The 27132-nt window shown below is 38.9% G+C and overlaps 1 protein-coding gene across 2 annotated transcripts in view; it reads right to left on the bottom strand.

Moving 5' to 3' along the window:
- Window positions 1–27132, bottom strand: part of MID1 (midline 1) — a 234464-nt gene that overhangs the window by 54505 nt on the left and 152827 nt on the right. For both annotated transcript variants that reach the window (XR_002728299.1, XM_026449811.1), the window contains one exon: window positions 17530–17625. Coding sequence is in view for 1 of the 2 variants with exons in the window: in XM_026449811.1 (XP_026305596.1) it covers window positions 17530–17625 (96 nt within the window). In the remaining variant the exon portion in view is untranslated. The remainder of the gene's footprint in view (window positions 1–17529; window positions 17626–27132) is intronic.

Raw genomic sequence — 27132 nt, 5'->3', positions numbered from 1 at the left:
ATGTTTTTCCTAGGCTACACTCAACTGACTTCAATCTTATATTCTTGGCATCAATATCACAGTCTTTTCTTTTTGTGTTTAATGGTAGCTTTGTTAGAAGCAGTTCCAAAATGAAGAAGCAGAATGGAAGGGGTTGCTCATAATTCATTGGAAAACAATAAACTCCTCCCTTCCTTTCTCTTATTAATTACACACTTTATAAAACAAACGCTTCACACCCTTCCGTTTGGGCTGGGCACACTGAATGAAAAGAAATCTACTAACCTGCCACGGGTGTTTGTCTCTATCACATCTTTTTCATAAAGTTTCCGAAAAGTAGCAATTTCGATTAAATAATTTTCAACAAATGTGTTTGGCATTTGATGTTGTGGTCAGGGGGTAGACAATAACTTTTAGAAGATGACCATTAATGGAGTGCCAGGAAAGATGGAGGTGACGTGTTTCAGGGAAGGGAAGTTATTTCTAATGGAAAGAGGAAACCTCTACTCTATGACTTTACCTTAATCACTTTCAATCTTACATGTTATTTCTCATTAAGTGGCATTCCTTTTAGTTGTTGTGCCATGATTCCTGAAAAGTGATGTACTGGAAAAATACTGAGTTGGACCCCTTTTCAGGCTTCAGTTACTCAGTTATAGAAGCCATCTGCTCCTGCAAAATTCTGGAAGACGAAGATTGGGTTTCTGCTCTTTGGTATTCCATACAGTGAGTGAAATACACATGACTACGCCACTGACAGAACTTAACTGGGAGGTACAACTGGAAAACGTTAAGCTTTGTTCTGCCTTCATGATGCATCCACAAGTGATATCTATGAAATATCTTGCCCTGTTGTTGTCATTCTAGAATATCAGGAGGTGAGTAGATGGATTTTTAAATATTTTTGATGTCCGGTGTTTCATATGTATGTTTACTCAAATATAATGAAAGAGACTTAAGTTTAGAGAAATTGAACATGTGAGCTATAGCCATGACTAGAAAAAGAGACTTGTGCTATCATTTCATTTTAGACATGGTTGGCCGTTCTATCTTCCCTGAGAAGGATATGAGACAAGAATGGATGGTCAAATTGTTGCCAGAAAACACCAGTACCGGGTAGGAAGTGAAACAGGGACAACTATGAAGCCAGTAAAGTGTGACTTACCAAGACCACCTTGGGCAACTGGAGATTAATCCCAGTGGGCAACTCTGGGAAACAGTATAGAACATTCCAGCTAATGGGGAAGAAGCAGAGTATTTATCTAACATCTCCCATTAGGAGCTGGTTGAAAGCTGTTGGGGGAAGGTAGGCATTAACTCCCCTTTGGAATTAGTTGGTCCTGGGAGGGGCAGAAAAAGCTCCCAGGCCAGGGAGATAGGACTTGTGAGTGCTATATGAGTATGGCCTTGACAGCTGTAGGAAGGAGCTCTTACACTAGAGGAGACTACAATATGACCATTTTGAGCTCTCATGGAGGACAGAGAGAGCTGGCATCACAGTCATCCAAGTTTTCAGTTCCAATGACTTTTGACTAACTGTGAGGCTAAACAGAATCTGCATCTGACAGTGCTTTCTGTACTAGCCTTGGTCATTCCTGACTTCAGGGCCACAATCTACCTACAAGCATTCATTTGCAACTGACTATAAGTGGGTCTAAGTTTGAGCAATGGTAGGCAAAGTTCCCTGAAAAAGAAAACACATGACATCTAGCGTGTCAGACTAAAATGTATATTTCCTTATCTAGTGACCCCTCACTTCCATCATTTCGACTCATTGTGAAATTATTATTATTATTATTTTTTGAGACGGAGTCTTGCTCTGTCGCCCAGGCTGGAGTGCAGTGGCCGGATCTCAGCTCACTGCAAGCTCCGCCTCCCGGGTTCACGCCATTCTCCTGCCTCAGCCTCCCGAGTAGCTGGGACTACAGGCGCCCGCCACCTCGCCCGGCTAGTTTTTTGTATTTTTTAGTAGAGACGGGGTTTCACCATGTTAGCCAGGATGGTCTCGATCTCCTGACCTGGTGATCTGCCCGTCTCGGCCTCCCAAAGTGCTGGGATTACAGGCTTGAGCCACCGCGCCCGGCCCTCATTATGAAATTATTATTGTCTTTCTGGAACAATGGTTTGAGAACTTGGAGCCTCTGTAATAAACTTGACATTTTTAAAGCTTGAGTTAAAGATTATTTGGAAAAGCATCCCTCTCTCTCTCCCCACCCCCTTTTTTTCCTCCCCCCCTCCCCCCGCGGCGTCTCTCGCTCTTTATACATTATCATTAAGGTCAACTATATTTCTGTACACAAACCTGACAGATGTTGCCATCTAACCTTCCTACCTGGGCAACAGAACGGTCTGTTGAGGTTTGTCAGGATCAGGGTTGGGGTTGTGGGAAGGGAGAGGGCAGCATGCCAGGTAATGGAAACACTGCTTGCTTTAATTTTATTGCCAAGAACAAAGCCTTCTTATTGTTTAATAGAACCCTTAAAGGCAGGCCTCATTGGCATAGTTCTAATTTTTTCGAGACCACAAACAAGAGGAATTCTTTAGGGCCACTTCATGAAAAGCAGAGGGAAAAAATAGTTTATTCCACAAAAATTAAAGCAATCCTTTGTTTCAGTAGCCAGTGCCCGATTTCAGGTTGGCATCTGTATGTGTCCACTCTACAGGGGCATTTGTTGGCATTGTCTGCATGGGCGCCCACTCTTCCATTCAGATTAATTGGAGGTTATGCCTGACATATGAAAGAACTGGACACAAACCATCTTTTTCTGGCATATCATCCCTTTGGCATCATTACTTTCAGATAACATGCTAAAAGAAGAAATGTCTGGCATCAAAAACAAAGAAGCAAACACTCTCCTCTTGTAAAACCTATTTATAAAACTGGGAACCACACACATCTTCATTCAGTGCTTATTTTGACTCTGCCAGCAAACTAAACCTTCTATGCAGTCCTTGCTTCTCAGCAGCAAGTTTTACTTCTCTCTCCATTTAAGGTACAGGTGACCAAAGTTTCTGGTTTCCAGAGATCTTTGCAACAGTGTTAGTAGCTAAGGAATGAAAGTGAGAAGAGATGAGGTCATTCTTGTTATTCCATGAATGAGGAAGATGCTATCAGTGTATAGGGATAATTTATGAAGCAAATCTTAGGGATTTGTTGAGTGCCCCCAATGTGCAAAGCACCATGCTAGGACCTGTGGTAGAAACAAAACTTGGCCTGCTAGAGAGAATGACTTCACTAGAGAATAAGCAGCGAACATGCCGAGTGTACACATAATTAACTGCTAAACCATGGGCTACAGAAGTTCTAGAGCTCTGTGGTTCAATATGGCCACCACTAGCCACTTGCGGTTTTGAGCACTTGAAATATGGTTAGTCTGAATTGAGATGTGCTGTGAATATGAAATACATACATTAATCATTTTTATATTGATTACATGTTGACATAACATTTGAAATATATCGGGTCAAATAAAATGTATTAGTACAATTAATTTTACTTGATTATTTTTACTTAAAAAATGTGATTACTTGAAAATTTTTCAATTACATATGTGGCTCACATTACACAGTACTTTGATTGGATGATGTGACTCTAGAGAGTTTGAGAAATGAGGCAATTACTGTGTGAGTAGCTGAGGAAGGTTTCATGCCAAATATGAAGGAGGGACTTGTCTTTGGAGATCAGAGTAGGCAAGACAGAGTTAGGAAACCCAGGGGTGAGGAAGATGAGAAAAGACACCAGGGAAGAGAGGCAAAAGAACATTTTTGCAAGACAGAGGAAATTAAAATTTTATTTCAACAACATGCAGGGTACAGTGGGCATGCATCTTGAATTGGTTATCTGGGAATGGGGAGACAGAAATACCGAAGCCAGTTATATCTCACTGCTCCTTGTGAAAAGCCTTTTGGGGGCCATCTGCAGAGAGTTGGCCATGACTGAGCTCCCATAGAGTCTGGCTAAAACAAAACAGCAAATTGAGGAGTTTAACTTGGGAGTGGGGAGTTCTTCCTTGACCCCCACCTTTTTCTAATTGACTCCCTTTGTATCCCGGTCTTAGTGGGCCTTCAGCATTGATCTTTAAAACTATCCATGCTTACTTGCTTTCCTGGAGTTTTCTTCTGAAACGGTAGTGAGACTGGTAAAAGTTACAATGGCAGTAGAGGGGCAGGCAGGAAGGACACTGGAGAGCTGTACAATAGGGGCTTTGACAAAAGGACAGTGAAGAGTAAATCTAATCTGATCTGGAAGAGAAAAGGAAAGATCACAGCATTTAGATGTCTTTTGGTTGCTAATTTTGAAGTTGTGGTGAGTTTGTGAGTGTGTGTGTGTGTGTGTGTGTGTTTGGGAATCATGAGAGATTGATACTGAAAATGTTTTCCTGTTAAGTCATTTTCAGACCTAGGTTGACTAGCCATCTTACATGTGTGGAATTATTATTTATAAGTGTTTTTCCAAGCCTGATTCAAAGTGGCTATCTAACGATTTTTTTTCTTTTGCAAACCGGAAAAGACAGAGAAGGTATCCTAGAGAATAAAAGGAAAGGTACAGGTTTATAATGAGGGGGACAGACAGATCCACCTCGATCTCTATTCAGGGCTCAGCAACACCCCTGATGGACAGCTCTCCCATTTTTGACTTCCCTTTGTCAACTCCATCCTCTTAGCCCTACCTGGGTGGCAGAGCCCTCAGGCTGGGAGGGAGCTCCTTGTGTGCACTAGCATTACTGATCCTCCAGGGATTTGTGGCTACCGAGGTTTGCTGTCATAGAAACACTGTCCTGTGTATAGTCTTTTCAAGAAGGGTCCTTTCTGCCCTTCAAGGTGTGAGTTTATCGGATATGCTGATCTATGCAAATGAACTAGTGCTACAAGGAAGACAGAAGGATGATGTAGTTGGCCTCTAGAGGTGTTCCATTCACTCACCAATAGTCAAGTGCTGCATGCTAAATGCAGCATACTAGGAAGACTGTCCTACTTCCCCAGGAGTCCAACCAACTAGGAGAAGGAATAGACATGGACTTACAGACCATCAAGATTTTTGTTCAAGAACTGCATCTATGTCAACAATTCACTATGTAGTTTCCCTTAAGCTTTTAAATTCAAATTATGATCTCATTATTCTATTCATATGTCTAATAAATTTTATGAAACCAAGAATAATCACTCTCAGGGGGTCCTTGAATCAATGTTTGATTATCTCAAGTTGAATAGACTCAACTCCATTAAACAATCAATTCTGTCTATAAATTAGTTGATTAAGTTCCTATACACATATTTTTAAATTGTGGTAAAATTTACATGCAAAGAAATTCATAGATCTTAAGGGACAGTTTAATGGATTTTGATAACCAACAGCTCAATCAAGAGATAAAACATTTCTATCACCCTAGAAAGTACCCTCGAGCCCCTCTTCAGGTCAATCCTCACCCCTATGGGGAATCATTGTTCAGATTACTCCTGTAATACTTTAAACTGCATTTATCAATTTAACATATTCAATTTACTTTATAAGCACTTCAAATGCCTAGCAGGATAAAATTAATACCCTAACACGTTATACCTTCCCAAGTCCTTAAGTAGCTCTTATAAATCTAATAACCTAAGCTTAAAAATATGCTGAAACCTGGGCTTCATGTTTGGTGTGGTGGCTCATGTCTGTAATCCCAGCACTTTGGGAGGCCAAGGTGGGCAGATCACAAGGTCAGGAGATCAAGACCATCCTGGCCAACATGGTGAAATCCTGGTCTCTACTACAAATACAAAAATTAGCTGGGTATGGTGGTGCACACTTGTAATCCTAGCTACTTGGGAGGCTGAGACAGGAGAATCGCTTGAACCCGGGAGGCGGAGGTTGCGGTGAGTCGAGATCGTGCCCCTGCACTCCAACCTGGCGACAGAGCGAGACTCCGTCTCCGAAAAAAAAAAAAAATTGCTGAAACCCAAGTTTTTTTGAACATCGCAATATTGTTTTGAAACTTAAAACTATCTTACAGATCTAACTTAAAATAACAGTTCTAAAAGAAATTATATTTTAGGCTGGGTGTGGTGGCTCATGCCTATAATCCCAGCACTTTGGGAGGCCAAGGTGGGCAGATCACTTGAGGTCAGGAGTTCGTGACCAGGCTGGCCAATATGGTGAAACCCCATCTCTAGTAAAAATACAAAAATTAGCTGGGCATGGTGGTGGGCACCTGTGATCCCAGCCACTCAGGAGGCTGAGGTAGGAGAATCACTTGAACCCCAGGAGATGGAGGTTGCAGTGAGCCGAGATCACACCAGTGCATTCCATCTCAGAGCAAAACTCGAACTCCGAAAAAAAAAAACTACATGTTTCAAATTAGCATTTCAAAGCAAATCTGTCAAATTTCTGTAATATGTCATATTATCTTAAATGCTACCAACTATTAACATACAAACAAATATTTCAGTCCCAAGTTGTAACATATACATTTTTTTAAGTTCAGGGTCTCTGTCTCTGTCATTCAGGCTGGAGTCCAGTGGTACAATCATAGTTCACTGTAACCTCCAACTTCTGGGTTCCAGTGATCCTCCTGCTTCAGCCTCCTGAGTAGCTAGGACTACAGGCGAGAACATCCACTCCCAGTTGGTTAAATAATTAATTAATTAGTAGAGACAGGGTCTTACTATGTTGCCCAGATTGGTTTCAAACTCTTGGCCTCAAGCAATCCTCCCACCTTGGCCTCCCAAAGTGCTGGGATTATAGGTGTGAGTCACTGCACCCAGCTATAACCCAAAATATTGATTTTATGCTACAGGTTGAGTATCCCTTATCCTAAATGCTTAGAACCAGAAGTGTTTTGGATTTTGGAATATTTGCACATACATAATGAGATATCTTGGGGATAGGACCCAAGTCTGACCACTGAATTCACTTACATTCCACATACACCTTATATACATAAGCTTGAAGGTAATTTTATACAATATTTTCAATAATTTTATGCATGAAACAAAGTTTGTGTTAAGTACTTATGTGTGGAATTTTCCTCTTCTTGTGTCATGTCAGTGCTGAAAAAGTTTTGGATTTTAGAGCATTTCAGATTTTGGATTTTCAAATTAGGGTGGCTCAGCCAGGATTATTTAGGTCTTCATCTTTATACATGAATCTCAAACTTCCTGGGAAGGAGGGTAAAAAGGAATTTACTTATTTACTAAAGGAAACAAATTTATCATCTCAAAGAAGTTGAGGTTAGAGGGTCAATGGTTAACAATAAAAGATTTTAGAAAGTGCATAAGACCTGAAGACTCACTGATTGTACTGGCACTGCAGATGGACACTTGCTGAGCCTTTGTTATGGTGGGTTTAACAGGGCTTCCAATTACCTGATGTTTCTTGTAATGAGAATTCCCCTGGGAATCTAACTTTCTAATCACCTGATTTGGGTTCAGTAACCACTCCAGTCACTTATTACTTGGTTACCTTCAACCCATTTCTTTACTGGCTGATTCTTGTTATATCTGGCTTCAGGCCACGTATCTATGGTTATCTGAATAACATTTACGTTGAAAGACTATTGGGATAATTAAATCAGGAAGTGACAGTAAGAGCTGGTCAATGGTCATAATTGTTTGTAGTGCATATAAGTCCTATCACTTTTTCACTTTTTCTTTCTTTACACTACAGTCTGTATGTTGCTGTGAAACTGGAACAGATTTATGCAATAATGCTCCCCTTCCAACACCTGCAAAGATGGACAAGGCACCACCTTCCCAATCCTATGGAAATTGACAGAAGGCTTCCTTGAATGAATTTATCACATCTCAATACCAAGCTTGCCTTGTCAGAGAATTAGACCACTATGATAGTTTTCATCACCTTACATATATGAACTTGATGTTATATCTAGTGAAAATAATTTTAAAAGCATAGTAAAAGCTCTATCATAAATTCCTAGGCCAAGAAGTTACCTCACTTGGTTGTAAAAATCTTTATTTGTGTTGCTTCTCACTAAGAGCCTTGTACATTCCATGGTAGCCTCGGGCATTTTAAATAGCTGAATTTAAAATTTCATATTTCTATTTCAAACAAAAATAACCAGTACTACAACTGTGTTCTTGTTAACGGACATTTTATGTGCATGACTCAATTATTTTGCGGTGGAATTTCAAAGTTAGAACAAAGCTCTTCAGTTTTTCCTACAACATTTAATTTAGCAAGTTAAAAATAGAAGTCAATGGAATCAGGTAAAAATTGATATGTCCAGCTTCTTTCATAATCTCTAATTATTTTATACACAGAGATAATTTCAGCTTGATTGTCATTAGAAGACAATTTTATGTTCATTTATTGAGAAAAATAATTTAAACTAGATATTAGACCCAGAAGTAAAAGGTTGGTTCAGTAACAAAATGATGGATTGATTGCTAGGATTATTCTTGTTTCTGAATGGCATGAATGGGAGCAATAAGGGAACCAAAGCTTTTACCTGAGAGTCACCTTCTCACCTGGAATCATTCCATTCCCCTCTGACTCTTTCATCTGAAACCATCCAGCGAAAACCATCTCATGTAAAAGTTGAGTTAGAACTAACAATGGCTATTTTATTTTATTTTATTTTATTTTATTTTATTTTATTTGAGACAGAGTCTGGCTCTGTTGCCCAGGCTGGAGCACAATGGCGCGATCTCAGCTCACTACAACCTCTGCCTCCCAGGTTCAAGTGATTTCCTGCCCCAGTCTCTCGAGTAGCTGGGATTACAGGTGCCCACCACCACACCCAGCTAATTTTTGTATTTTAAATAGGAGATGGGGTTTTACCATGTTGGCCAGGCTGGTCTCAAACTCCTGACCTCAGGTGATACACCCACCTTGGCCCCCAAAGTGCTGGGATTACAGGCGTGAGTGAGCCACTGTGCCTGGCCAACAATGGCTATTTTAAAAAATGTATCACAACCTGTTCCTATTATTCTTTATATCATGCCAGAAACATTTCTGCTGCTCTAGTCAATCATGCATGTAAATATTTCCAGGCAAAGAAGGTTGTGTGTGTGGAATACTGTAAGGGAGACAGGATAAGCAATTCTTGTATTGTGTGGAGGGAGCACAATAAGATATATCAGAAAAAACAAAACACACTTTCTCTCTAACTTCCTAATGCTCAGCCTTTGGGCCTCCAATTTAGGCCTATTACTTCACATGTAAGTATTAACCTTGGAAATCTGCACTATCAAATTCAAATATTAGAGGGTTTGTTTTCAGAGGCACGTACAAGTGTTCATACTCCAATCTGAGCCACTAAGTAGGATTATGTATATGATGCAATAGGTCATACTACCCAAACTAGAAAGATTAGCAGATGATGAAAGGTTTGGATAATGTTTTGTATAAAGTTTCAAAACTGAAACTTGGGAATGTCATTCTAAAAGTAATACCAGCTTACTAAGCCTTATATTCATTTATTCATAAGATTAATCTCATTCCAAAATACTCAAAGATTTTTGCTGATATCTTCTCATTATTCCTCATGAATATACCCAAGAAAGAAACAGGATCCAATGCCTGTTATGAATCAATTTTTTCTAAGTCAAGGGCACTGAATCCAAAGGGAGACATTCAAATATATGTTAGATACTTTAATAATTAAATTTAACCTCTACCAAGAAAAATTAAATTTGCTTCATGAGTTGTCAATTTTAGTAAACTTGGTAGAGTAAACTGGATACATAGCCATTATTCATATGCAATAGTAAAAAAAAAATCTTCTCCAGAGATGATAAATTTCTCTGCAGACCAACAGTTCTTTTCTCCTTTGTCATGGGAATCCTAAGACCTGAACCTGGGAAATCAACCATTATTATAGTGGCTCATGATAATCCAGTTTCTGAAAGCCACCATATTTGCACTATCACATTATCATAATTCTAGAGCTGATTACATGGAGAGCAAGAGCTGACTGTGGGTTGTATGATGTGGTTTAATGAGGCCCAGAATCTGACTCTAATTATACCTTAAAAGCATTCTCACAGGGGGTCAGATTGGGTGGGAATCTGATCCTCATCTGCAAGTGACAATGGATTATAACTTTGGACATTCATGTCGGCCCTCAGCAGGATATACTTCATCCAAAATCAGACACACGTTCACAAGACACAAATAGCTCGTTTGGTGTTTGCATGCTGGTCTTCATCCAATGACTCCGGATGAAGCCATTGCCAAGTTTTCTATGGAGAGAGAATGCTTTGGCATTACAAAACTGCACAACAAAATTAAACAAATGGTTCATCTTTCTTTTTAACCCAATGATTTTTCATTATTTCAAAGTTTACAAATGAATGTTTTTAGGGCTTGATGAATTACTGGAAAAGTCTTCTACCGACTCCCATCTGTTTTGCCAAGTGATTTCTTACAATTTCTTACAAGCTACATATCGCCCAAGTAACACCTCACTCTCATCCCTTTCAATTTACAGAACTCATCATCTGAGCAGAAATCTAATTAAACAGCCTTAATTCCTCCACAAGAAACTTGTCACTTTACATGACAACTAGCACTGGAGAAACTCAGAGAAAGCTGTACGAGAGAAAACTTTCCATTAAAATAAAACAACAACAAAAATAGATTAAAAACTTAGTGAGAAAAATAATGGAAAAAGAATTTTAAGAAGTGATTACAAACAAGGCAAGATAAACCAAAGAGGCCAATGCTGGAACTTTGAAGGGATGTTGGATTAGATAATGCCCTTCAAGGATGACCTTGGGCAAGAATGGTAAGGACTGCTGAGCCTTTATCTTCTTGAAACCATTATGGCAATTGGCCACCCTTTCCCAGCCACTCTTTCCCAGTTTTTCTTGGCCATCATCTTTAGAGTCACAGTCACCTATCATTCGCAAAATGCACATCTATTAAGTGTCAAGGTGTTGTATTTGCTGTAAAAGAACTTGATTATCAGAACGTGCAGAAAATTTGGTACACATTGGTGATTCTAAGTGTTTGCTTAGCTAATAAACTATGTCTTCTGATTTTTCAAAGTAAATGGGAAGAGGAATGTGATGAAAAGATATAGTCCTTATCTGACCTACAAAAGTGAAGTTCTGTGGGTGACCCAAATTTTGATCATTTCTCATAAGCTTGTCTTTCACTCCATATATGATTAACTCCAAACTTGTCTAGTATAACTACAAACTCATCCATTCTACCTTATTTCTCTCCTGAAGAAGACAAAAACAGAGTGGTTGAAAATCCATTAGTTTTTACAGTCCTAGACAAACATTTCTTAGGAGTCTACCTGAAGTTGCTCTTTCAATGTCTCTGCCTCCTGAATCCCACACCGTCTTGGCCTTCATACTCTGCTTGTGTGTGTGTGTGTGTGTGTGTGTGTGTGTGCGTGCAAGAGACAGGGTCTCACTCTGTCGCTCAGGCTGGAGTGCAGCTGCACTCCATAGGTCACTGTAGCCTCGACCTCCCAGGCTCAAGCAATCCTCCAGTCTTGGCCTCCTTTGTTACTGGGATTACAGGTGCACACCACCACACCTATCTAGTTTTTTACATTTTTTTTGTAGAGACGAGGTCTCACTATATTGCCCAGGCTGTTATTGAATCCTTGGGCTCAAGTGATCCTCCTGCCTTGGCCTCCCAAAGTATGCTGGGATTACAGGCATGAGCCACCGCATGCCATTCTCTGTTCTCCACCGTTTTAAAAATATTTGGCACTTACAATCAAAAAGCCATTCATTTGCTTTACCTTCATTTAAAAAACAAGTTATGAAAACAATGTGGCAGGGGCGGGGAGAGTTGGGTGGCTGAAGGGGAACCTTCAAACTGTTTTCCATTCTTAAGAAAAGCAGAGGTAAATCCCTGGGAGGAGATGTGGACTTATAAGGATGTGGCACTTCCTCATGGGTCGTGGGAAGGAATTCATTGATTTAATTTACAACAATTAGGAGGTGCCTCTGTGTTGTGAGTTTTTTTAGCTCCAGCTGGCATGGGAATTATTTTCCCGGGGAATGCTCATGCCCAAATACAAGGACACCTTCAGGAAAAGGAAAAGGAAGAAGTACCATCTAGGAACCAAGGATGTGAACCAGGAAATTCTTTTCCACTGCACTGATTTAAAAGAATAGCATTCTAGTGCCTAACAAACTCCATGGCCTTTTTGGAGTTTCCTAGTGCTGTGAAGGTTTCCCTTGGACATGCGATTGTTTTGCAAGACAATATCCATATTATTTTCTCAATAACCAAAAGTATCATTTCCTGAAAAGAGTTAGAAATGCCAATTGTCACTGTGAAACTCACACAGGTCTATGTGTTCCTTGAACCCTCACTAAACCTTCAAAACCAAAGTTCAAATTCAGATGCAACATGAAAGCCTTTCCAGCTCTCATCTCTCCCAAACTGGTTCCTCCGGATCCTTCCTTCTTCCACGCTTTCCATTTCTCCAGAATGAACTACTTGCTTTGTGTACATACACTCTTTGTCTTTCTATCCCCATGCCTTTATTTGCCTGGCAAGCAGTGCTGTCTCCCTGATTCCGTAAACTCAAATGTTACCTACCCTTGAAGGCAGGCTCAGATCTTGCGCTACCTTCCCCAGTCCCCAGCTAGAAGCAATTTCTGGCTTCTCTGAAATTTTGAAGTAGATAATCCACACCTTCTTTATGGTAATTATGACTTTCTACTTTATTTTGTGTTATAAGTGCTCTTCTGTCTTAGTGAAGATAGTAAACTTCCTGTGGGCAGGGTCCTTTGGCTCCTAACAGAGTGGGTACTCCATCCGCACTACCGAAATGAACAAACTAGCAAGACACTGTAACAAATTAACGTAACTGTCCACAGGCAAAAATGTACACCCCCTCCCAGAAATATTTGTTTAGCAAACACCGTTCCTAGATCAAGTCTCTAGAACAAAAAGTCATGTTAAGCGAAATTATCGAAAACTTGGAAAAAAGAGAAAGAGAAGACTGTGAGCCCTGCCAAAGTCCCACGAGAGCATATTCCATGAAGTCAGCCTAAGTCAGGGTCATCTGACTCTCCAGACTGGGATGTAACAGAGTCTGACTTTCTATTTACTAGTGGTTAGGGCTTAGACTCTGCAAAGTTAGATGTTAACTTAGAGAAACCCAATAATATGCAACTTATTTTGTCCAAATGTTTTAGCCTTATTGCCCTGTAGGTCACTAACCAGTTTTGTATCCAAATTAGCTATGCTAGTCTGGCATTCTTTTCCCCCTGCTACCCCCTTTCCCATATTTATATATATCCGTTTCTGGTATCCTCCTTGGAAGCAGCTTTATCATCTTGCTGGTTCCTTCATTAAGAAGTTAAATAAATCTTTGACGTGGACTGATTCAATCATTATATGAGAAATGGGTGTTCAAGTTTTGAAAATTATACTTTCAGAATACTAATAATTAGGAATAAAAACAAATGTAAAAATAAGTACTGTAAGTATCATTATTTTTCTACTCATAATTTTCTTTAATTTTTATCTATAATAAATTTCCCAAATACCAGACTTACTCACCCATAAACATGTGTTTCCATTCCAAAGGATTTATACAAAAACAACAAAGAAAAAAATGAATATTCTTTACTTCTTGTTTAGAATTACCTCTAATGGCATGTATGTGTCTATCTGCAACTCTGCTACAGTCAATTCGGTAATAGCTTTATTTGAAAAGCCTGTATTGCAACTAAAATCATATCTGATCTATTAAAATAAAACTAAAATCTCCTTGTAAATTTCTTCAATTTATCTATCATTTGAAATTACTGAACATCTTAGAATGTAATTTTACAACATGTTAGGATGAATAACGTCTTGTAAATTCAAGCCATAATAATATTGCATTAGGAGCAATGCATTTGTTCTGAAATCACAACAGGTCATAATGGAAACCAGACATTAATGCTTTAAGGAGTAACTAGCTGAAATTGAATGAAATAATCACCCAATCCATAAAGCATTTATAAGATTTACCATAAAGCCCAGGTAATTTTTCTTTTTACTGAAGAGAAATAATTCTTTCTTATTGTCCTAAACATCAAATGTGATCACATCATAAAAATAAAATATGGCACACAGATTATTCCATTTTGTTCATCCATTTATTCATATAATACATATTCACTTTACCCTATAATAATGAAAACATTATGCTTGTTCACTATTATTTCCAATGTTGTTTAATCAACAAGGCTCAACATGTTCCCTGGCAAGATGTTTGCCAAAAGAGAATCCAGTCTAAGCAGAGGGTTCAAAAGGTGTGGATTCTGCAACACACTGCTGCCACTGCTGCTGCCTTCACACTCTGAACTTCATCTCAACATGATGAAAAACTGATTCTACCCTGACAATCATGTAGCTTTTAAAGCAAGAGGGTCTACTAAGTGAACCAATGAGCTCACTGAACAGTCCTAATCTGCTCTCTCACCTGTGTTTTGCTCTAATTCCTCCTTTTCTTTCCTTTTGTATGCCTTGCCCTCTTCCACCTATCATAACCTCCATCAGCACCTCAAATGATGAACAGCTGGAGTAGATGGCTTAGGTAGGAGATGAGAACATCCCTAATTTCTATCTCCCTGGATATTATCTTTGGAAAACACAACAAATTTGGAGTTGGAAAAAGTTGCTAACTCATGTGTTTCTCTTAGTAACCAGTTTTATATTTCTGATCACAAGGGGAGCACTTGTAAGTAAAAGCGCAGACTTTACAAACACAAAGTATTTTAAGCCTTCCACCAAAGCACCAGTGTTTGCACAGTAGACAGGCTTTTACACTGATAGGATCTTTCTGAAAGCAATCTTTGCTAATTTCTGCTATGCTGAGAAATGTATCACCAACAAACACCATTATGTTGAATAAATAAGCTGACACCTCAATACCTAGGGTACTGAAGAATAATAGTTGTGAAATCTATAGTAACTGGCTCAAGTCCTGATTCTTCCATAAAGTTTCAGAAAAATTGTACTCACATTTTTTTTCTCTTTTAATCCCCCCTTCTCAAACTATACTCCATCTAATCTAAGATACCAGCAACTGTCTCATCTATATTTTGTATGCCAGTAGGAACAAACAAATGTTGCCCATTAAACTGTCTCACCATTCATTTAAGTTGCAGCTCAATTTCAGCGATATTAGTCTGTAAAAAAAAACTGCTAATCTTAGAATCCATAAATGCAATATTCTACTAGCTTGGCACCTGATTGGCTACTCTACTGTTCTTTAAATATGTTGTTATATGTGTGTACATTGTTCTCTAACATATTGTAATCTTTATTATTATTTGCTACATTGTGCATCTACTGACAGTTATAGGCACATAGGAGGCTATAAACTTATAATTACTGCTTAGACGATCAAAGGGACTTCAAGAAATTCTTATTGCAAAAATGGAGTTACTGTCAAAAATTTTAAATGCATGCTCAAAATAATTTGCTTCTCCAACTTTAGATATTTTGGGGGAGCTGAACTTGCAAGCATTCAAATAGTGTTCAAAATTTGCCATTTGGAGAGTCATCAAGCAAATTCATCTAAAACAAATTCACTGAGCTCCTACTGTGTGAAAATCAATGCATTAGAGTCTATGAGATACAAAGACGAATTAGATTTGATTCCCATCCTCTAAGACTTCACATTCTGGTTGGAAAAACAGAACTGGTACATGAAAGAATGATAAAGCCATGAGAAGATTATTACTATTCTTGCATTGCTGTAAAGAAATACCTGAGACTGGGTAATTTACAAAGAAAAGTGGTTTAATTGGTTCACGGGTGCTACAGGGTGCTGTACAGGAAGCAGGGCACCAGGTATATGCTCAGCTTCTGATGAGGCCTCAGGAAGCTTTTATACATGGTAGAAGGCACAGCCAGAGCTGGCACGTCAAATGGCGAATTTAGGAGCAAGAGAGAGTGTGGGGTGGGGGGGGGGGGGGGGAGTGTCACACACTTTTAAACAACCAGATCTTGTGAGATCTCACTCATCATGGAGTCAGCACCAAGCCATGAGGGATCTGCCCCCATGACCCAAACACCTCCCACCAAGCCCCACCTCTAGCACTGGGGATTACAATTCGACATGAGATTGGGGTGGGGACATCTCTCCTTTCTCTGAATCACATATACGATATCATAAAATGTTATGTGATTCAGAGAAAGGGGCGATGACTCTGGTCCCGGGAACCACAGAAACATTCACAACTGAAGTGCCCCTTGACTTAGGACTTGGAGGGTACACAGGAAGCATTCTGACAAATAGACATGGGTTGGAGGGATTGGCCTACCAGGCAGAGGGAACTGCTTGGTTAAGGGCCAGAAGGCTTAAAAGTGTAGTGAATGGCAATTGTTTAGTTTCAGTTCATGGGGTGGAGTGGTAAAAAAGACAGTTTGGGAGAAGATGGAAGAGGACTTTGAAAATCACATACATAAAGGAAGTGGCATCTATTTTTTCCTTATGCAGTGTAGAGTCATTGCAGGTTCTGCTATTGTTGCAATTGTGGTTTATTTCATGGAAACACATCTGACAACTAAGATGCATTAATATACACCTGCAGTGGGTTAAATTGTGTCTGTAAAAAAAGATATGTTCAAGTCCTAACCCCTGGTACCTGTAAATGGGACCTTATTTGAAAATAGACTCTTTGTTTTTTTTTCTTTTTTGAGACAAGGTCTCACTCTGTCACCTAGGCTGGAGTGCAGTACTGCAATCTCAGCTCACTGCATCCTCGATTTCCCAGACTTGGGTTATCCTCCCACCTCAGCCTCCCAAGTAGCTGGGACCACAGGTGCGTGCTCCCACGCCTGGCTAATTTTTTTGTATTTTTTAGTAGAGATGGGTTTTCGCCATGTTGCCCAGGCTGGCCTCCTGAGCTCAAGCGATCCTCCTGCCTTAGCCTCCCAAAGTGCTGGGATTACAGGGTGTGAACCACCATGCCTGACCTGAAAATAGTCTTCGCAGGTGTAATCAAGTTAAAGTGAGGTAAGGCTGGAGTAGGGTGGGCTCTTTATAACAATACGGAAATTTGGACGCAAATTCAGAGACACAGCAGGAGAATGTGACAACAGAGGCAGAGTTGAGAGTGCTGTAGCTGCAAACCAAGGAACTCCAAGAATTGCCTGCAACTACCAGAAAATGGGACGAGGCCAGGAAGGATCCTCCCCTAGAACATTTGGAGGGAGCATGGCCCTGCCAAAATCTTGATTTCAGACTTCTAGCCTCCAAAACTGATAGAATAAATTACTCTTGTTTTATGCTTTCCCAGTTTGTGGTAATTTGTTATGGCAGCCCTAGTACACGATTACAATACCTTTTTTGACTGTTCTTTGTAAGGACAATTAAAATCTACAACATTAGGACTGCTATGTAATGCTAGATCAGGGAGAGCTATAATGGGAATGGGAGGCAGCCCTGGATGGGAGAGATTCTCTGAAGTTCTGATTCCTTTTAATTTCATCCATCTTTTATTTTGGCTTTTGCAAAATATTTAATTTTAAGAAAGATTCTTGTTTTAAAATTATAAAGCATGAGGATGTCAAAACCTTGATCTGGCAGTTTCCATACGAAACATACCATACAGAAATACAGAGATACTCACCTCAACATGTTGACAGGTTTGGATGAGTTTAGCCAAAAGGGTCTCCAGTTCTGTGTTCCTCTTAATAAGGTTGGTGAGGTTACTCTCTAAGTTTTGCTGTTCAAAAAAAAAAAAAAAAAAAAAAAAAAAGGAAAAATATTATTCTGCATACTTTCATACTTGATACACAAAATTACTCATACTCAGGAAAAACTGATACATTTTTCAGAAACCTTAGTGAAATCAACATAATTTCAAGTATTTATAGATTTAAATTGGATTTTCAAAAGTTGCATTTAAAAGAACCTTTTAGACACGCTCAGACTTTATTCTTTTTGTTCCTGCTTCTTGCACTAACTCAGGGATATTTAACAGAATAATTAGTTATAGGTTTTCTCTAGGTCATGACCTAGGGAGAAAGGAGGTAATTGGATTTCTATCCCTTTATTTAAATCAGAGCTGGCAATAATATAAGGAATATATTTCCACATCAAATCAACTACCATTGGATTTTTCAGATTTATCCTTTTATGGGCAGGCTGAGGCTAATCCCTTGGAGGAAGGTTTGAATTGTTTAGCTCTTGCTGACAGTAAGGTCATTTATAGACATTTATGATAAGTCCTCGTCACACACACATTTGGTCAGTTGTGGTGGAGTTGACTCTCCATATCCACTGGGTTCCACATACCTGGATTCAACCAGTTGCAGATCAAAAATATTTGGAAAAAAAATGGATAACTGCATCTGTACTGAACATGTACAGACTTTTTTCTTGTCATTATTCCCTAAACAATAGAACAACTATTTGCATAGTATTTACATTGTATTAGGTAATATACGCTATCTAGAGATGACTTAAAGTATGCAGGAGGATGTGATTGGGTTATATACAAATAACAGGCCATTTTACATTAGGGATTTGAGCATCCATGATTTTAGTATCTATGAGAGACCCTGAAATTAATCCCTTATGGATACCAACACACCATTGTACATTTTATTGTTCACACTTCTATTCTTTGTCCATGAATGCCAGATCAAATTTCTTTGAACACTATATTTACCACTCATTATCCTGCATAAGACTCTAGAATTATTCCCTATTCCTTTAGAGCATCAAACTTAAAGTTCTCTGGATTGACTATTTAATCCTATTTTCAAACACAATAACTCTCTATTCTGGGTAAGACACACTAAGATTTCTGTTCCTTCTCATTCACATGCTCTTGATTGCCAGGGGTGTCCAATCTTTTGGCTTCCCTGGACCACGCTGGAAGAAGAATTGTCTTGGGCCACACATAAAATAACTAACACTAATGACAGCTGATGAGCTAAAAAAAAAAAAAAAAAAATCACAAAACAATCTCATAATGTTTTAAGAAAGTTTATGAATTTGTGTTGGGCTGCATTCAAAGCACTTCTGGGCCGCAGGTGGCCTTGCTGGCCGTGTGTTGGACAAGCTTGATTTACACCATTCATTCATTTACTTATGTGTTCACACAACAAGTACTTATTAAGCTTCTGTAATATGCCAGACTCTGAAAGAGACAGTGGGGAAATAAAATAAAAATATTGATATCTACTCCCTGTCCACAAGGAAACAAATGGCTGTACAAACTGGAAGAAAGATGCTACAAACAAGAGAAGGGGAAGAGTTGATGGCTGCTGGTTAAAGGTTTCCAAGAGGGCCAAGTCTTGCAGCTGAGGCTTAAAGGATGTCCAGGGATTTTTTGTTGCACAACAGTGGAAACTTCTTGGAAAGAAGAATCTTCCATGGGCAGGGAATAGAACAATGTCATATGCCAACATCAGAGAGGTTGAGAGGGCAAAAGATCAGGGAAACTGTGTTTTAGCATATAGACAGTTCCACAAGTATGGCAAAGATATGGAACAACAGGAAATTTCATGGAAAAGAAAACAGACCTCAAATTTATAATGTCATCCGAGAAAGAGGATTTAGAAAGAGTTTGAGGGATTTTGAAAACTAACAAGTTCATAAAGGTGTCAATATTTCATTATGCTGTAAAATTTATTTATGAAAATTTTAGCTCATTCTACTTCCCTAAATTTTTTATTGAGAAAAGTGTATTAAGGAAAAGAACCACTTTTATCTAAGGCTTAAAATGCATATGTCAAAAGCAGAACTTTCTGGTTATTTTTAAAACAAGTTAAACTTATTAATCTGGTGTTGACTGTTTTTAAAATTTTTTAACGAATGCATTTGCATTTCTAGTAGGTTCTTTATCACATCTCCCTTTTCTTATTGAATTTCTTTCTGTTCCCATTACAAAAACACAATTCTCTTCTCCATAATCTCAAGACAACTAAACTTACTTATTCTTAAGCTCTTTTGAGAAACGGCAATTCTGTATTTCCCTGTGCTTGTTGAATATTTCTCAAGGATCTGATTTTATCTTTGTCTTGTAATTTTTGTCTGACAGCTCATACAATGTAAACTTTGCTCCCTGTGCTGTGATTTGGGGATTGACATAGTCCAGCCAGATGAGAAGCATATTCTGAGGTTAGGGCGTGAGGTTCTTTTCCCAAAGAGGACGCTCCCACAAGACACTCGTGTGCAACAGAGGCACAGATCCTACTTTGACTCAGTGCCTCTGCTTCCTTCCATGAGGGTTCTGTGTCTGACTTCAATTCCAGATAAGATGTCAGGTTCCCTTTGAGTCCAGTGTATGCATGGGGGGGTCTTGGCCTCCAGGTGTACAAGGCTCTTGCCACATGTGATGTTCACTTCCCTATGTGTCTACTGAAGTCACCATTGCCCCATGTCATCTCCACTTCTTGGGAGTAGCCCAGTGTCAGTCTTCCCTCACCACTTTACACTTTCTTTCATTTCCGGTCCTTGGAGGCTTTTCACATATGTTTACACTTGGTTATGTATTCATTAAAATACATTTTAAAATATTTTCTCTGTAATTCTCATGTGTTCAAAATTCAGAGGAAGGCTTTGTGCACGTTTCATCTGGACTGGAAAACCAACAAGAAACCTTCAATTCTGTCTTGGAAATACTCAAAACATTTCAAATGTGACAATTTTAAAGGAGAAAAATAACTTTTTCACTTAAAGAATGGGATACAAGAGGCTGAAGAGTCAGAGAATGAACTAGACATAGTGATCTATGTACAACTTGATCTTATGCTTGCATCAAAGAAAAACTTGCTTTTAACAACAATAACAACAAAAGCCAAAGTTTTTTTTACTGTTTCGATTAAATGAATTGCAACTGCTAATCACTTTATGGTCAGAGACTAGAGGATGATTTTGAAGCATCCCATTCTTCAATGTCCTTGATATAGACATACCTATTATAAGGTATATTTGTCAACTTTTTTGGTATGTTAATACTAGGGGATACTTTTCTTTTTGGCTGACCCTTCACAGCAGGAAATTTCTAGGGAAATACATCATCTAACTGTTTACAATTCAATTGTCATAAGTATGACTTTTCTAAAGCTAGTCAGCAAAAGAGGGTCAAAGAAATGCAATCCAACACATTGAGATTTTACAAACATCTGCTTGCTTCCCCCTCCCTTTATTAAGTATACATCATGCATCAAATCTGTTTTTAATCAGTTAATACATAGACTAAAGCCTGTGGTTTAAACACATTGACCTATCCAGATCCTCTGGGGTTATTCAAATTTAAATAGTACAAGTGTTACTGAAGTCTGCAAAGAATTACCGAGTCAGTTAGAAGCATAATAAAGGGAAATTAAGCTGGGAGAGAGACTTGTTTCCAAGTGGTACCAAAGGGGCTGACAACACTTTTGAAGGGAACCTGGGTAATGGGAAGGTAACAAAATCCAGTCCTTAATGAGCCAGGCACCCATAAGGTTCCACTACAGGGACTTCTCTGAAGATTTTCTGGAAATTAACTCTATCACTAACATCCTGTGTGGTAGTGATCAGCAGGCTCCATAACCTCTTGATTTTGATTGTGATTTGTGCAAAACAGAGATCATACTTTTCCATATAAAAGTCATGGGATTAAGTAGATACCAGTTTCTACACTGCCCTATGGATATCTAAAAAAATTCTACAGACCACAAGAAAAATTGGTTTTAGTTTCCTGTTATCACCTTGAAAACATCAATACATTGACATCTCCTTAATCAAGCCAAGTTTTGTAGAAATTCAAGGAGTCAGGCATGAGTGACCACATATGCAGAGGGAGAAGACTGGGGCTACCATCCCAGCTGGACTCTCTTGGGCAAATGACCGGAAGTGTCTTGGGCTCAGTTTTCCCATCCATAATGTATGGATAATGATAAATCTACCTATCTATACAATTGTTAAGATCGAGTGAGAAAATGAACACACTCATCAGAGAACTACATGAATGTTTGTTGAAATTATGAATTATAAGATGGAACATTTAGTTTTGACACAGTTCCAGACACTAGAAGGGCCCAACCCTGTGCCTCTGGCAGGTACCATTCTCCAGCTTGCTCATGGCTTTTTCCTGCAAGTACCTGTGCCTTTTCACCCCAGGGTCTTACCTGGCTTCAGGCAAGGCAGGTGCTGGGGAGAGTAAGAAGAAGCTGATGCCCCTAGGAGCAGCCCTCAAGTGGCAATTACTGGCAATTGGTGGATACACTGCCCAGCTTTTTCACCTCCTTGGTGGAACCACTCTGAGCCTCTGTCTACAAAATCTCCCACAGGGTGCCATTGGGAGGCAGCACATGGGTCCACAGCAACAACCTGCTCATTAACCCTCTTTCCTCTTCGTTCTCTTTCCTGTTTGCATCCCCTCTCTCTCCAGGTGCTTCCTGGATCACCTCCCAATTCAAATTCTCAGAGTCTGCTTCTGGGAGAACTCATCTACGATCATTTCCATAGACCACCTAACCCATTTTTGAGTATGCCTTCCTATGAGGAAGAGCCAATCAGAAAAGATTGTATTACTTTAGAAAGACATTTGAAAACACAAGAGGTTGTTTTCTCTCTTCCCCCATCTTTCCTCTTTCTGCTTTTTCTAGAGGTCACATATCCTCCAAATTCCAGGCTGTAGATCAGCAGTGTCAATAGAAACCTAATGTGAGCCACAAATGTGAGTCACATTTCAAAATTTTCTAGTAGTCACATTAACAAAGTAGAACCAAGTAAAGTTAATTTTAATAAAATTGTCATTTCCACCTGCAATCAATATTTGAAAACTGATGAGGTATTTTACATTCTTTTTTTCTTTCTTTTTACTAAGTCTTTGGAATCTGATATGTTTTACCCTTATGACACATCTCAACTCAAAACCAGCCCCATTTCAAACACTTGGGAGCTACATCTGGCTGGTGGCTACCTCGCTGGTCTAGAACAGGGGGTGGCAAACTTGCTATAAAAGATCATGTAGTAAATATTTTAGGCTTTATTGGCCATATGTTCTTGGACACAATGACTCAATTCTGCTGCTGTTTTAGCATGATAGCAGCCATAGATAATATGTAAATGAGTGGGCAGGACTGTATTCAATGAAATTTTATTTACCAAAACAAGTGGTGAGTGAAATTTGACCCATAACTGTTGTTTGCCACGCCACCAGTCTAGAAGGTAAAAATCAAAATAACATTGTCTGGGCCACTGATAAACATCTGCTTCTGTTAAACACTAACATTTGTTCCAAACCTTTTGTGTAAGTCTGAAATAGATGCTACTCCATGCACCTCTAGAAAGAATTCTTTCTGTACAAGATGCTAAGAGCACTTTCACTTATGGCCAGAAAGCTTAGCTTGACAGAATCCACAATAATCTGAAGAAAATTTAACAGCATTTTGACTCGTAGATATTCTAATTTAAGGAGCATAATGGTTAAGTACACAGAACCTGGTGCCAGTCTGCCTGGTTTGAAATCCTAGCTCTGAGACCTTCAACAAGTTCTTAACCTCTGTGCCTTAGTTTCCTCATGGGCCTGTCAAGATGATTAGAGGAGGAGATATGTGCAAGCCCTAGGAGGAGCACCTGGCTCATGATGTGTTGTACCGGTGCTTGTTAAATAAAATAAAAAACTTTTAAGTTTTTCAAGTTTGGAGTTTAGACTGATTTTTAAAAAAGCTTAATTTGTAACACTTATACCACAACCAAATTAAAAGCATGCGCATACAGTTAATAAAATATTTAAACCACCAGCAAATTAAAAGCATGCCCACACATTTCATAAATGAATTCTTCCGTAGATTTTCAGTTTAGTAGTACACAGCTACAAGAATATATTTCCCCCTAAGATTACATTTTCCAAAAACACTGAATCCAATTTGCTCAGCCTTCTCATGATGTGATTATTGTCAGAATTCCCATCTGGACTGCGGGTCCCTGTTTTAGACTAAGTGTTGTGTAATGTCCTAAATATCAACGAATGCTAAGGCTACTATTTGTTGTCATCTCGCCCATGAAGCCCTTCTCATCTGTTAGTTTGAATGGGTAAGTCCCTTTCCTTTAGTGGTCAGTATTACTCATACCTCTTTTCCTCTACTTTCCCCACTCCTGCGCTGGGCTCCTGCCATCGTGAACAAGCTGTTTTAGGGATCCAGGCTTGTTTCTGGGTCTGGGCCTGGGCGCAGTCTCTTCCCTTTGCCTGGAATGGATGTGCATAGCAGAACATTCTACCAGTAAAAAAAGAGTATAATAAAACCATAGTATCTATTGAGTACTTGCTGTATACCCATCATTGCTTAGTCCCTTCCCACTGTACACACTTAAATATTCAATGATATTTCCAATTAGTATGGAAAACGGGATATTCATTGGACAACCCTTCTGAAATCCAATGTAGTAAATCAACTAATTAGTTAATTTAACAACTAGTATAGATTGTTAAGACAATGTCTTCTCTCAGCTTTGCTAAACAATAGAAGTCTTCCATGCTTTCAGGCTTTTGTCATTGGTACAGTTGAGTCTGACCCCAAGAAGAAGGCCTTGAGAGTTTAGAAGAATTTTTGAGGAATGTTATATAACCCTGTCCAGACCACATGACTTCTGTGAAGGCAAATATAACATTATCAAACAAATTTTTACAAACCGGGATTTATAAAAATAGAGCAATGATACAGCAATTATCACTAACACATCAATTTCAACTTCTATCCAAACCCAAAGTCAAGTTGCTCCCAGCCTTAATTCATTACCTTTTCCCCAAGTGATTTTTTTCATAGTGCCCTTATTCTGTGAGGTTTTAGCAAATGTGTTACGACTTGGCATTCAATACTACCCTCCCACCACCACCACCAAAGAAAGAAATACAAATAATTCAAAATGGTCCTTATAAAAGGCAAGGATACCAGTGGGCAGATTTTGTTTTAATATTAAGCCAAGGATTGGGTATAGGTCAAATTTGTGGAAGGCAAATTTATAAAACATGAGTTGCTTAAAGAATGAGACTTCCTTACCTACTTTATGCAAAAAAGGTGATTAATTTTTCTTACTGTTTTTATTTTTAATGCACACATTTTGGATGCATCTTCACAGAGCCACAGTCAACCTCCTTCATGTTAGGTAGTTTTTAGTAAGGCTTATTTGAGCTGATAATTGAACGATTCATGTTGGGACAGCTGATTTTACACCAATCTCGATATGAGCCTTTAGGCATGGATATGGACACCAGCAGAGAATAGTAAGTCCAACTTAACAGATGAGCTTTGTACTTCTACATACAGTGATACCCAATCAAACAGCAAGGGAAGCAGACAGATGCCCCTAATTTTAGCCTTCGGAGACCTGAACCTAAGAGTCAGGTTGCAGGGAATTAATGACTTGTCATTGAGTACTACTATTAAAATGTATGCTTGAAACATGAGATTTCAGTAATTCCTTTTGAGTTTGCCCAGGACTTAAAGAATGCTTGCTCTTATTCCGAAGTCAATACTTCAGAATGTCTTTAAAGTATAATATTAGGTCTGGATACCTTTCAAGGCAAACACAGATCTGGCTTGTTTCATTCCACAATATTCAGAGTGACATTCAGCAACTGTGTTTGGAGCCTTGGCACCCAACACCACGACTCCAGCGTGATCAGGATATAGACACGTCAAGTGCCACAACCCATATATTTTCTTCTAAGAAACTTTAATCACAATAGTTAATATGAAAACACACCCGTATTAACACATGCCACCCGTATAAAGGCATAAATTCTTTATAGGTAACTAAATTTTAAAGATGTTTTAATTACACTGCAGGAGTCTGAGACTATCTTCGGGTTTGACTCGACAGACCACAAATACATGTAATTTAGGTTGTTTTAATTTTTTAATGCCTTTTTTTCATTGGTTATAATAGCTACCATTTCCAAATGCCCTGGCAAGACAGGCCGCCCAGGGAACTTCAAAAACCTAATAAAATACAATCTGCATATAAATTTAAGTCTAGTATTCCACGGACTACAATTTAAGCCATTTTGATATGTGATACAGTATTTACCTTGTCAGGTTTTATTTGAAATTTCTATATTAACACCACAGAATCTGTTCCATATATTTATAAATTCCATCATTAGGAGTTCAGTGTTTATTTTTCTAACCTGGTAGTCAATAACATACAGAGAATAACTTTTAAATACCGTGTATGGTCTAGAAGAGCTTTTATTTTAATGGAGATAAATAGATATCTTAGTATAGTTCTATTCATTTAGTTATAATTTTAGCAAATCCAATGACGACTAGTTATTTCCAAGTATTAGAGATGTGAATGGCCTTTTTTGTTCACTCCTCCTCCCCAGCCCCATTTCTGCCTATAATAAGAGAGGTGAGCAAATAACCAATAAATACATTTGTTGGTTTTGAGAATGGATATCACATGAAGCTGTACTACTAGAATCCTTTCAAATTCTCTAACTTAAAAACAATGCTCTCAGTTGGAAAATTTATGCCTGCAGAAAAATGCTTCTAAGAATAAGTCTATAACTTTTATCAGCAGGACATAAAGGAAGCATTTTGTAAGACTATAACATAGGTAGAAGAGCTGTGGATGGTCCATTTGGGCAACTCTCCGTCTGCCCTCTCTGCTCATTTGCCCCTGTTCAACTTCTGAATCCTTCTCAACACAGTACTCTAGGCTGCAATAGCAATACCAAAAGAGGGAACAGGCAGGGCACTGTGGTTCATGCCTGTAATCCCAACACTTTGGGATGCCAAGGCGGGAGGATTGCTTGAAGCCAGGAGTTCAAGACCAGCCTGGGCAACATAGTGAGACTCTGTCTCTACAAAAACGTTTTTAAAAATTAAAAATTAATATTAAGCCAAGGATTGGGTACAGGTTAAATTTGTAGACTACAGCTGGTGCACATCTGTAATCCCAGTTACTCAGGAGGCTGAGGAGGGAGGATTGCTTGACCTGGGAGTTTAATACTTCAGTGAGTTATGATTGCACCACTGGACTCCAGCCTGGGGGACAGAGAGAGGCCCTGTCTCTTAAAAAAATAATAAAATAAATAAATAAATAAAACAAAAGAGGCAATCTACTTGCCAGTTAAGAATTACATGGTGGGCCGGGCGCGGTGGCTCAAGCCTGTAATCCCAGCACTTTGGGAGGCCGAGACGGGCGGATCACGAGGTCAGGAGATCGAGACCATCCTGGCTAACACGGTGAAACCCCGTCTCTACTAAAAATACAAAAACTAGCC

This window comes from Piliocolobus tephrosceles, chromosome Y (assembly GCF_002776525.5).
Source record: "Piliocolobus tephrosceles isolate RC106 chromosome Y, ASM277652v3, whole genome shotgun sequence".
Classification (NCBI taxonomy): domain Eukaryota; kingdom Metazoa; phylum Chordata; class Mammalia; order Primates; family Cercopithecidae; genus Piliocolobus; species Piliocolobus tephrosceles.
Note: the sequence above shows the minus strand (reverse complement) of the source record. Positions and strands in the feature narration are given on the sequence as shown.